This window comes from Diceros bicornis, chromosome 2, assembly GCF_020826845.1.
Source record: "Diceros bicornis minor isolate mBicDic1 chromosome 2, mDicBic1.mat.cur, whole genome shotgun sequence".
NCBI classification, from domain to species: Eukaryota; Metazoa; Chordata; class Mammalia; order Perissodactyla; family Rhinocerotidae; genus Diceros; species Diceros bicornis.
This window is the reverse complement of record NC_080741.1, coordinates 45,006,612-45,019,717: the sequence shown is the minus strand read 5'-3', so window position 1 is coordinate 45,019,717 and position 13,106 is coordinate 45,006,612. Positions and strand designations below refer to the sequence as shown.

Genomic DNA, 13,106 nt, shown 5'->3' with positions numbered 1-13,106 from the left:
TCCCTACCTCACACCATTCTCAAATATAAATTTTATATAGATTTAGAGTAAACGTAAAAGAAACACTAGCATAAAACAGGAAATTATTTTAATAATCTTGAAATAGCAACAGCCTTTCTAAGAAGGCATGAAACTCAAAAGACTTAAAGGAAAAGATAAACAGATTTGACTACATGGAAATTAAAATTTTCCACTTGGCAAAAGACTCATAAACAAAGTCAAGAGACAAATGACAGACTGGAAGAAAATATTTACAATATATCTAACAGAGGAAAGATTGATTACACTAATTAGATGCAAAGATCTCCAACAAATTAACAAGGAAAGAACAAACATCTCAAAAGAAAAGCACAACTCACAGAAAATAAAATACAAGTGACTAGTGAATAACTGGAAAGATAACCTCATTAGTGGTTAAGGAAATGCAGTTTTAAAAATAGATTTCCCTATCAGATGGATAAAAACAAAAAGTTTGAGAATAGCAAGTGCTGATGAGGTGGTGGGAAGACAATCAACCCCTCCCTCTTAGTGGGAGTATAAACTGACACCATCATTTTGGAAAGCAGTCTGGCAGTTTCTCCCAAAATAAAGACTGCTCATACCCTTTGACGCAGAAATCCACTTTACGGGACTCTAGCTAGCAGAAATACTTGCACGCCATGCAAAGATGTTCATGGCAGCATTGTTTATAATTGGTGAAGGGTTGGAGCCACCTAAGGTTCATCATAATGAGAACAGCTAAATAAAATATGACGCCACCCTGCCTTGGAATCCCATGCAGTCATCAGTAAGAACTGAGTCAACCCAGGTGGCTGATACTTAATATGGTTAATATAGAGTAAAGTTAAAGTAGTGACTTGGCAAACATAGATGACCCTACTTCTATTATTTTTTAACTTGCATGTAGTGTGAGTGTGAATAAAATACACACATCAACATCCCTAGGGAGCTTCTGGGACTTGCTCTTTTTATCTTATATGCTTCTATTATTCATGAATTTGTTTTTAGTAGCATGTATTAATTTTATAATTCTTAAACCAAAAAACATAACTAAGAATTGAACATTTAAAGCCTATAAAGATGAAACGCTTAGTGTTTCCTTCCTTAGACTGAGTCTTCTTTCAGCCAAGGCAGTTCTGGGCCGCATGTACAATTCTAGGAAGATCCTTTATTCTTCTCATCTCATGTATGTGTGCGGACATGCACACATGCCACATATACCTACACACCTCCACACACACAGTTGTCCAGCTCTGCATATGCATGTGGGATATATGACTTTATAGTATCTGGAGCAGTCCATAGAACATTCTTGAATGCATTTATGGGTGCAAGGGAGTAAACAGCCAGAGCTAAGAAGGCAGAAAGGAATGCGGTGAGATTGAAAACCCAGCACCCACAACCATCTCCACCACCCCAAGCAGGTGACACAGCCCGTGACATCCATGATGCCCTTCTGGTTTCTGGCTTTTCCTAGTTGTCGTCAAGATGAGTGAACCCAAGAAAATGTGGCCATCAGCATGGGCATTCATCCACTCAGGTCGTGTTGTGAGGTGCCCCACCAGCGAGGCGAGAGCCCTGCCTGGGCAGTCAGGGGGCTCACAGGTCCTCGTCCCTGAAGAGTGTCAGGTTGTGCTTCCGGATGTGTTCCAGCAGGACCTGTCCTCGCCGCTCCAGGGTCTGGAGAACCTGCTTCAGCCCCTGGCCCCCACCTTGGCTTTCCCAGAACACCGGGTCCATCTGCAGTGACTTGAGCAGCATATTCTCTAGACACCCTGATGCGAGAACCTTCACGGCAGACTCAGGAAACCTGGAGGAAGGTCCCCCGAGCCCCATAACAGAAAGGAAAAGCAAAAGTGATCTCAGAGAGTTTCTGTGAAAGGCAAAGCCAGGTGGCCAGAACTTGCACAGCTGGGGAACCCTGGCAAGGTCAGCCTGCGAAGTCCCCGGGGCCGCACCTGCTGATTAGTTATCAGGGAACCCTTTGACCGACTCTGCTGTGAAAGCAGAGGGATAGAGCCTTCAGATGGGTCCCATCCCATAAGGAAGCCGGGTGAATCAACTCTGCTTTCCTGGGTGAAATACCTACTGCTCTGCTTGGCAAATGCCAGAAAGAGCCCTAGAAAGGCTGAGCTGCCTGCCAAGAGTGAGCAGGGAAGGGTAGGCTCCCGAGGCCGGCTCGCCTAGCCAGGGCAAAGGAAGGGCAGCTGGTGTTGTGCAGGGCCAGGAGGCCCTCTGGATATTGGAGGTGGGGGCACTAGGAGTTGAAGGGCCTGCTGGCTTAATCCCCTCTCAGCTTTCCCCACCCCATCCCGAAGCTCAGATCCAACAGCTTTTGTCTGATGGACTGCAGACTTCTCGGGAGCCATGGTTCAAGGTCCCATAGTCTACAGCAGGGCCACTAAGCCTTAGTCCCGTAAACCTCCACCCAGTCCTTTTGACCCTCACCCGTCTATGCCCTCCAGCAGCCGAAAGTTCAGCTTGTCTTCAGGGTGCTGAAGGTTGCCAGCATTATCGATGTAGACCAGATGAGATGGATCGCTGCTCCGGACCTCAGGGAAGAAGAAGGACAGAGACAGGGGTGGGTAAGGGTGCAGCCTGGCTGGTGCCCGTGGACTCTGTCAGAGTTAAAGGGTTTGGGGGGCCCTGAGCTGTCACTCCCACAATTCACCCTGCTGCTTGCCCAGATGGCCCCCACGCACTGAGCAGTAAGCTTACTCTATGCTGGCACTGTGCTTAGTGCTGCGGGCACCATCTCAGTCACCCTCCCAGCAACCTTAGGTGGTGGCCGCTAGGATTAGCCTCATTTTACAGAAAGAGAGGCACAAAGAAGTTAGGTAATTTGCACAAGATCACACAGTTAGTAGCCGGGCTGGTTCAAACCTGGACCCATAGTGCCAAGCCACAGCATATCCTGCAAAATTGCAAGGCAGATGGACTGATTCCTGTCCTCTTGGCTGAAGGGGTGAGAAGCATGGGTGGGAACTGGCAGTGGGAATTGGCATGAGTGGGTAGGCCACCATCAGGGCTGTGGTTTCAGGAGGTATTGCATATGTGCATGCTCACACACATGTACATACATGCTCACCCCCTCTGTGCCACCTGTGCCTGCACACCTGGGCATTCCCCTGAGCATCACCAAGAACACACAACGACGCCCTTCACCCTCAGGTAGCACTGACCATACTCTATCCCCACAGGAGAGTTTAACATCTCCTAAACCTCTTCAAAACTAAAATCAGCAACAGGAAATTCTTTAGCACCTTAAAACCATGGTGTGCTTGGGAATGGGAGGCCATCTCTTCTGGCCCCCTTCCACCACCCCCAGGCAGACCCGCTATTCCTACACATTCTCCAAGATTCCATGGTAATTTCCCATAATCCTCTCCAGCGATGGAAGCTTAGATTATGAACTTTTGTCTCCAGGACCCCAGCTTCCCCTCTCTCTGCTTTTTCTCCCTCCTCACCCCTCTCCACACATCAGGGATCATCTGTTTCTCGAAGTCTGATGACTCCTCCGTCCAAAAACTTCTCTCCTAAAGGAACTCTGAAATGGCTGCCCACCAGGGGTAAATGATGGATATAAAAGCCTTACTTCTTTCAGGGATAACTGCCTTTTACCAGGGAAGAGGAGAGATGGCTCTGGGGGCAGGGGATGGAGAATTCCCACCACCCAGCATCTGCATGAGGCAGCCCTGGCCTCCGGGCTGGTGTGGACTGCCTGAAGCTCAGCCCAGGGCACCATGCTGACAGCTCCCCTCCAAGAGCAACCCACCAAAGTGAGGCAGCAAGGACACTAAGCCTCACTGGAGAGGAGATAGAGGATCCCTTCCCCAGGGTGGCACCTTGCTCCTCGTGCAGGAGAAGTGGCTATTCTGCCACACCAGCCCCTCTTTCTGATGGCTTTGGCACACTGCTTCCCACGCTGGCTTTTGGTCTTAACAGGAGGCAACACAACATCTCTCTGATCAGCAACAGCCTGTGAGCCATCAGGGTCCTGGGTGAGAGCCCTGTCACTGCCACCAACCAGCCATGTGGCCTTGGAAACTCCCTTCCCCGCTCCAGGCCACAATTTTGCGTTTACTGGCACAATGAGGTTTGAGCAGACACACAATCCTCACACTCTGCTTCCAGGAGCCCTGGAGGGTTCCCTGGAGTCTCTCAGGGGCAGTGGAGTCGGGGAAAATGGCTCCAGCCCCCACCCCACACCCACTTCAACCACATTCTCAAAGCCACACTTTTGTCAGTTTTATATATTGTGGCTTCCTGGAAACATTATTCAAACAAAGCATTCTGCTGCTAAAAAGAACAAGATTGGGAAACCCCAGCATCACATGGTCTCTGAAACTTGCTAACAGCATATTCTGGAGGAGACAAGAAGACCTGAGTCTGGGGTGACAAGAGGACGTACCAGGATGTGGACCAGTCGCAGCTCGCCCGGGTTCTGGCATTTCTCTCGGAGCCTCTCTTCCACACAGGGGTCTGAGGGCTCAGGCTCGAAGCCACAGCAGTAGCGATCCAGGCGGTCATGGACCTGTGGGGACACCTGTCCTCTGAGGGGTGTGGCATGGTGCCTGCCTCCACCAGGCCCAGCACTCAGGCCACCGGACCCCTGGGTCACACAATCGGGGCAATCCTCAGTGGCTCTCGGTGCTAGTCAGTTCTCTTGCTGGCCGCCAGCTACTAATGGGGCTTCTGCTCTGCTCCTTTGCCAGTTCACCCGGCACACCAGGAGCTGTTGGCTCACGCCTCAGGCCAGCATGGATTCTCACCCAATGCCCACTGCTTAGTCTACACCACTGCTCCTGAACTTGGCCTGAGGCCACTGGGCTTCCAAATGCAGGACCATCTGTCTACCTGGGGAGACCCACACATGACTCCATTTTTTCTTTAAGAAGCAAATGCTACATCAGGGATTCCTCCTTCTTCAGAGGTAAAAGTCCTATAATGACTATCTAGACAGCTCCTGAGTGGACCCCTCTTCCACCCTGCAGTCGGCCTGAATCAAAGTCGGGAAGGAGGAGGGTATTCCCGTTACTGGCTCATTTTATACTGGATGCTGAAGTGGGAATTCGCAAGTGTAATGTGGGGTCAGTTCCAGGAGCTTTGCCTCCCATCCAGTACACATACACACATAGATGACACAATCCATCCACCACACATACACACATAGATGACACAATCTGTCCACTACACATACACGTATAGATGACACAATCTGTCTGCTACACATACACATATAGATGACACAATCCATCCACTACACATACACATATAGATGACACAATCTGTCCACTACACATACACACATAGATGACACAATCTGTCCGCTACACATACACATATAGATGATACAATCCATCCACTACACATACACATATAGATGACACAATCCGTCTGCTACACATACACACATAGATGACACAATCTGTCTGCCACATATAGGATGCACATATGTGCACATGCACATATAGATAACACAATCAGTCCGCCACACATACACATATAGATGACACAATCCATCCATTACACATACACACATAGATGACACAATCCATCTGCTACACATACTCATAGACGACACAATCCACCTGCCACACATACACAGATGACACAATCCGTCCACCACACATAGATGACACAATCCATCCACTACACATACACATATAGATGACACAATCCGTCCGCTACACATACACATATAGGTGACACAATCCATCCACTACACATACACATATAGATGACACAATCTGTCTGCTACACATACACACATAGATGACACAGTCCGTCAACTACACATACACGTATAGATGACACAGTCCGTCCGCTACACATACACATATAGATGACACAATCTGTCCGCTACACGTACACATATAGATGACACAATCTGTCCACTACACATACACATATAGATGACTCAATCCGTCCACTACACATATACACATAGATAACACAATCTGTCCGCCACATATAGGATGCACATATGTGCACATGCACATATAGATGATACAATCCATCTGCCACACATACTCATAGATGACACAATCCATCTGCCACACATACATAGATGACACAATCCATCCGCCACACATACACATATAGATGACACAATCCATCCACTACACATACGCATATAGATGACATAATCCGTCCGCTACACATACACATATAGATGACACAGTCTGTCCATTGCACATACACACGTAGATGACACAATCAGTCCGCCACACATGCACATATAGATGACACAATCTTTCTGCTACACATACACATATAGATGACACAATCCGTCCACTACACATACACATATAGATGACACAATCTGTCCACTACACATACACACATAGATGACACAGTCCATCCGCCACACATACACATATAGATGACACAATCCATCCACTACACATACACATATAGATGACACAATCCGTCTGCTACACATACACATATAGATGACACAATCCATCCACTACACATACACACATAGATGACACAGTCCATCCGCCACACATACACATATAGATGACACAATCCATCCACTACACATACGCATATAGATGACACAATCCATCTGCTACACATACACATATAGAAGACACAATCCATCCATTACACATACACATATAGATGACACAGTCTGTCCATTACACATACACACGTAGATGACACAATCCGTCCTCCACACATGCACATATAGATGACACAATCTGTCTGCTACACATACTCAGATGACACAATCCATCTGCGACACATACACACATAGATGACATGCACGATATTGTGGCGGGGATTAGAGCAGTCTCATAATAACACTTTCCCATTCTCTGCTGCCCTGAGCTTTCTTCAGAAGTCAGGACTTACCCTGCAGGTCAGGAATTAAGTAGAAACATGGATCTGCCCCAGCCCTGACCTACCTGAGGATGGTATCTTCTGTGTGCATCAAGGACAAAGAGGTCGAGAAAGGAGAGGCCTAAAAACAAAGGAGGCAGAGACAGTCCTCTGGGGACGAAGAGGGGGAGGGTCTTGCTATGGGGAAACAGACAGGAAAGGCATAGGAGTTGAGGGGGGTAGTTTGGAAAAGGTTGGGGTGTGCTAGGAAGTGGATGAGAGACGAGGCACAGGTGGGGCAGCAGGGAGTCTCCGTCACTCACAGGGTGGGCGAGCTGGAGAAGAGGCACTCTTTTCTTCTTTGGGAGGAAACTTGGTTGGATATTATACCTTGATGAGTGTGTAGGCAGAAGGTGAGATCTCAAGAGGTCTGTGTGTGAGAGGACTTGCTTTGCATGGGACACTTGCTGTGGAAGGGGAGAGGAGAGAGAAATAGAGAGGCCAAGCAGGGAGCCGCAGGAGGCTGCGGGTGTGAGATGTGCCCTCCATGACCCCTCCACCCTTGAGTGAAGTTGGCGACCTTGTGAAAAGCTTGGTGGTCGTGGGGGCAGGGCTGAGCTTTGAGTTCAGGTTTGGTGTGGGGCAAATCAAGGCCATACCCACAGCACGGGAAACAGGAGGAGTCAGCGCCTGGGAGTTATCCAAATCTAGGAAGGGCTCCAGACCCTCTCAGGTTGTGGGACCAGGCGTTTGAGTCATCTCCTTAAATCTCCAAGTGGTGCCAGGGTCTGGGGGGAAGGAGAGGCCTTGCGGACCCCTGGGCTCTACCAATCAGGATGATAAATCCCACAGGCGCCTAACTCTCAGGGTGTAAAATGTATTCAGTTCCTGAAAGAGCCCTGTGTGGGGAAGACCCAGGTCCCGCCTTTGCAGAATGGCTAGTCTAAATTAGGAAGCCTGGGGACACCACTGGAGAGGAAGGTGCCAGCCTGTGCACCTAGAAACCAGCTCCAGGTAACATACTCTGGTTGGGGCCACTGTCCAGAGCAAGCTAGAAGGGACGGAGTCAGGGCAGAGGTGAGTGAAAGTCAGGAGAGGGAGGCAGCGGGCAGGAAGCCAGATGGCACTAAGCTGTGATGAGCCCAGAAAGGGAGGCCTGCTCCCTCTCTCAGTCCTAGGAGCGTCCTGTGATTCCCTGCTCTACCGCACCGTTCCAGCTCAGGCAGGATCTCGGGCACCCGCATCCCCCGTGGTGATGACGATGGAGAACAGCCATGGGCTTACCCTAGGGGAAACAGCAGGTGTTTTCATCCAATGAAGCAGGGACGCAGTGTCTGTCCCTCAGAGATGGTGATGATGTGGTATTATAAAATATATGTTTGGTCCTTGTCCCCAGTTCCTGGCACAGAGCTCCTAAAACCCTTGGAATTTCCTGAGTGATAGGAGCCTCTTTTGTTATTCGTAATGAGCCCTATGACCATACCTAAGTTTATGCTAGTGAGGTGTCTCAGAGGAGCCCCTAGACAGCTTCGGGCTGGGGGCTGGTCACCAGCAAGACACGTGAATAGAGGGTGGGAACTTTCAGCCCCACCCTCCAACCTCTGGAAAGGGTAGGGGAGCTGGAGATTGGGTTATAAAAACTCTTGAACAGTGAGATTTGGAGAGCTTCCAGGTTGGTGAACACATCCACATGCCAGGAGGGTGGGCACCCCAACTCCACGGGAACATAAGCTCCTGTGCTTGGGATCCTTCTGGACCTCACCCTATATACCTCTTCATAATAAACCAGTAAACGTAAGTAAAGTCTTCCTGAGTTCTGTGAGCTGTTCTAGCAAATTATCGAACCTGAGGAGGGGGTTGTGAGAACCCCCGATTTATAGCCAGTCGGTCAGAAGTACAGGTAGCCCAGGACTGGTGACTGGCATCTGAAGTGGGGGCAGTCTTGTGGGACTGAGCCCTTTAACTTGTGGGGTCTGACCCTGACTCCAGGGAGTGTCAGATTGAATCCAATTGAATTGTTGTACACCCAGTCGGTGCTGGAGAATTGGCTGGTGTCAGAAGAAAACATAACTCAAATGACCACTACCACCATCACTGCCATCTCTGTCTCATTTACTCCTCACTGCCGTCTTGCAAAGGAGATATTATTATCCCCCACTTTACACCTGACCCCAGACATGCTCAAGGTCATAAATGTGAAAGCACTACAGCTGGGATTTGAACCAAAGTCTGCCTGGCTTGAAGCTCAGCTCGCTCTGTTATCTTGCCCTGCCTCCCTAAAGATCAGGGAGGGTGAGCCAGTTACAGAGGTCAAATGAGGTCTCCGTATTACTCATCATGATTAATTACTCATTAATTAATTTTGTCTCAGCCTTGATAATTAAGGCTGAAGAAGAGCTTTCAAAACTATGAAGGAAGAAGAGGAGGAACCAGAAGACTCAGAGCCCATCGTCCTCCATGACAACAGCTGAGGCAGCAGGCAAGGGTGGTGTTTGGGTGGTCCACGTCGATCTTCTGTGGTCACTCCTTAGCCAGCTCAAGCCACTGACCTGGTTCAGCTTTAGCCAGCACCACCATCCTGTCTCCCTCTGCCCACCTGCAGCCAACCCCTCTCCACAAAGAGGGGTGGGGATACAATCTGTCACCTCCAGGATGCAGCCTCATCAAAGCCACCTCTCGGTCCACTCCAGCTCAACACTGGCCAATAAAAGGTCTTGGTCCATTTCCATATGCCTCTGTAGGAAAACTCGCACATGTTCTAAAGAAATACAAAATTGATTTCCTTCAACACAAACAAGAAAATAACTATAGTTCTATTCACCAGACAACCTCACAAAACCAGACATCCAGAAATGAGACAGTGTTCAACTACTGTCCCCAGATACTTTGTTTTCTGTTTTACAACAGTTCAACATAGAGAAGTCTTACCTTGAGCCTAGACGATAGCCCACACAGGCTGAGGGCATTTCAGTGAGGCCACATTAGGTAGTGTTTCCAGGGGTGGGGGACCAAGGATATCTATGGCACTACTGATAAAGGCAAGTTGAGCCCAGTGGCCAGTGCACAGAGCCCTGAGGATGGTCCGGCTTGGCCAGAGTGGCAAACCACCACAGCCCCATTCATGTAGGGAGCCCATTAACAGGACCCGTGAGGTGGACCATCACTGCTTTGGCCTCCTGGACTTTGGACGACAACAGCCACAAGTTACAGAAGAACAGACTCAAAAGGCTTTAACCATAGGGAAAATCAAGATGGTCTATGGCAGGAAGTCTCGCGATAGGGCAGGCGGGGGAGATTTAGCAGCTCCTTGTCATGGTAAGGACTCAGATTTCTTTCTGCTCTCCACTTTACCACCCACAATGTTGACAAGATCTCAGTGTCATCTCAAAGCCCGCAGGTGGCCACTGTGAGAACGTGTTCCCTCGTTCATGTCCAGAGAGAAAGAGAGAAAGAGAAAGAAAAGGAACTTCTCCCTCAACAACAATGGAATAGAAGTCTGTCCCTTCAGCCTGATTGGACCAAATTAGGACAAACACTCATCCCTGGACCAGAAGGTGTCAGTGGAAGATGGTGATGTGCTGATCCCTGAACCCAGGAATGGGTGGAAGGTGAATCACATCAGGGCTCTGTGCAGAAGAACGCAGAGCAACCAGCCGGGTCCACACAGCCCCGGTGTCCTCACTCAGGCTACTAATGAAAGTGCTGACTGGGGCAGGGCTAAAGACGGAGCCCTGTGGCATGCCACCAGAGACCTCCCAGTCCTCCAAGTGGTCTCAAATCCTCCTGAAGCTGGTGTCATACCTCCATATTTCTCCATATTGTCCTTGAACTTGGCGAGGGAGATCCTACTCTGTGCTTTCATACACACGTCACCCCTAGCAGGAGCCACTCCAGAGGCTGCCCACGCAGTGGTCTAGTGCAGAAGTCAGCAAACTTCTTCTATAAACGACCAGAGAGTACACATTTGAGGCTTTGGGGACCATAGAGTCTCTCACAACTACCCACCTCTGCCTCTGTAGTGCATATTGTACCTCTTATGGATAATATGCAAACAAATGGGCATGGCTCTGTGCCCAGAAAACTTTATTCATGTACACTGAAATTTGAATTTTATATAATTTTTAGATGCCACAAAATATTAATATTCTTTTGATCTTTTTCAACCATTTAAAAATGCTAAAACCATTCTTAGCTCATGGGCGGTACAAAAACAGGTGGAGAGGGGAATTTGGCCTGCACTGGGGCCATGTTTGTGACCCCTGGTTTGGAGCCCAAGTGGATCTGGGGCTGACTCGTGGTCCCACTCTGTCCTAGCTACATGACCGGAGGAAGCTATCTAACCTCGATACGCCTCCACTTTCTCATCAACAAAACAGGGTGATGATAGTCCCACGGGACTGCGCTGAGGACCACAGAGGGTGATGACACAAGTAAAGCAGAGGTGGCTGTTGTGGACAGCCCTCATTTGTCTCTGGCCCTGGAAGGGACAGGACCAAAGACCTTGAGGAATCTCAGGGTTCCCCTCCAGGAAGCCTGGCATCACCCAGCACTACAGGCCAGAGAACCGGAGTCTGAAATAAAGGAAGAGCGACAGCAGCGTAGCCACTCTCTTCTACGTGCAAGCCTAGTTTTTGGAGCATGGACCTATCCGTGAGACAGACGCCCACCTGCTGAGTTCTCTTTGGCTGGCAGAGCAGTTCCAGCAAGACTGAAATACAAGAACTGCGCTGGATTTCACGATATGCCTGACGCACAGCCAGCCAAACCCCTTCCTCCCGCCAGACCCTCCCAGACCCAGCTCCAGGCCATTCTGTGCAGATTTCAACTTGCAGCAGCATTTATTTCCAGAAGAAGCTACAAGGAATACTGGCCCATAGGATACTCCTGGCTCCCCAAACTCTACACCCATTTGAACGTTTAAAGGAAGGGCCTGGCCGGGCCCAGTTGCCAGTTGGATTATTTCGCCACACTGTCAGGTGAATTTTTTCCACTGAAGAGAAATTCAGTTTAAACAGACTAGCAGCCAAACAAGACCAAGATTAAGTTTCATTCCCACATTCCTTCAGGATTTTATTCTTTTTCCCTTTTTTGAAAAAATGAGGAGTTACCAAGAAAAAATGATAAACCTTTGTACTTGGAGTTTTCTGGCTAACCCAGCAATGTTGCGTAATCATGATGGGAAGGGCAGTTGTTGTTAATGTTACTTAAGCAGTTGTAAGGCCCTTGCTCTGCCAGGAGCCAGTCCCAGTGCTTGTGCATCGCCCTTCCCAACATTTAACCCCTCCCAGTAGCCCGGAGGTAGATACTGTTATTATCCCCACTGCAAAGATGAGGAAACTGAGTCATAGAAGCTGGGCCACATGCCTGAGGTCCACAGAGAGCAAGTGGGGGCGCCTAGACTGAAACCCAGGCAGTGTGGTTCTGACCACTGAGCCGGACTGCGTGGCAGGCATGTGTTTTCTGGCGTCAGAGATGGCAACCTCCTTGATGGCAAAGAGGAAGACAGGGTTCAGTCTGATCACCAGCGCCCAGCACATATTTAGCACAACCAGAGACTTAGTGGAAGTATTTTGAGCGAAAGAATGAATGAATGAAGTGCGTGGCTGGATGACAGCATGAAGGCTCTAGTGGGGACTTCACAGGAGGGCTGCGGTCACTGAAAGCCTACCCATCATGCCCTGCCTCCCTGTCCACGATGCCATCACCAGAAGGCTTCAGAGGGACACCTGCTCTGTGGCCCCCAAACAGGACATCTGGGTGGGACAAGACACGGCAGTCTGCCAAGGAGGGAGACCAGACCCAGCTGTGGGGAGGGGAGGTCTGGGGAGAGCCCAGCACAGGGCTCTCAAACCAACCCACCAGGCTCCTGGGCCAAGATGGGTTCCTCAGCCAGTGCCTGATCTGGGGCTGGTGGATTCCAGAAGAGCCACCTGCTGTCCCTGGTGGCCTCTGCCCCCAGTGCAGCGACCCTCCCCCAACCTGGGAGCAGTCACCAGCCTGAGTCCTTCTAGATGGAATGGTGGCTCTTGGCTGGTCAGGTTCACTGCCCGGGGGCCAGATTGCCACAGGGTGGCAGCACCTCTCTCCAAGGAGGCCATTGGTCCCACACTGACTGACTGGATCTTAAAGAATTCAGAAGGCTTTGGGAGGTCAGAGCGTGGAGAAGGAGTGGTTTACTCAGCACTGACTCTCACTCTCCTCTGAGGACTCACCCTGCGGGTCTCAGTCTTCCCGGAAGCTCCAGGGAGGAACATCTGGATGCCTCATCTGCCCCA

General features: G+C 49.6%; 1 protein-coding gene across 1 annotated transcript in view; it reads right to left on the bottom strand.

Annotated features, from left to right (window-relative positions):
• Positions 1-707: 707 nt before the first annotated feature.
• GASK1A (golgi associated kinase 1A) overlaps positions 708-13,106 on the bottom strand; it is a 59,072-nt gene continuing 46,673 nt past the window's right edge. Inside the window, exons 3-5 of the mRNA XM_058555959.1 lie at positions 4,412-4,534; positions 2,449-2,552; positions 708-1,810 (exon numbers count right to left, since the gene is read on the bottom strand). Of these exons, the coding sequence (XP_058411942.1) occupies positions 1,600-1,810; positions 2,449-2,552; positions 4,412-4,534 (438 nt within the window). The 3' untranslated portion in view covers positions 708-1,599. The remainder of the gene's footprint in view (positions 1,811-2,448; positions 2,553-4,411; positions 4,535-13,106) is intronic.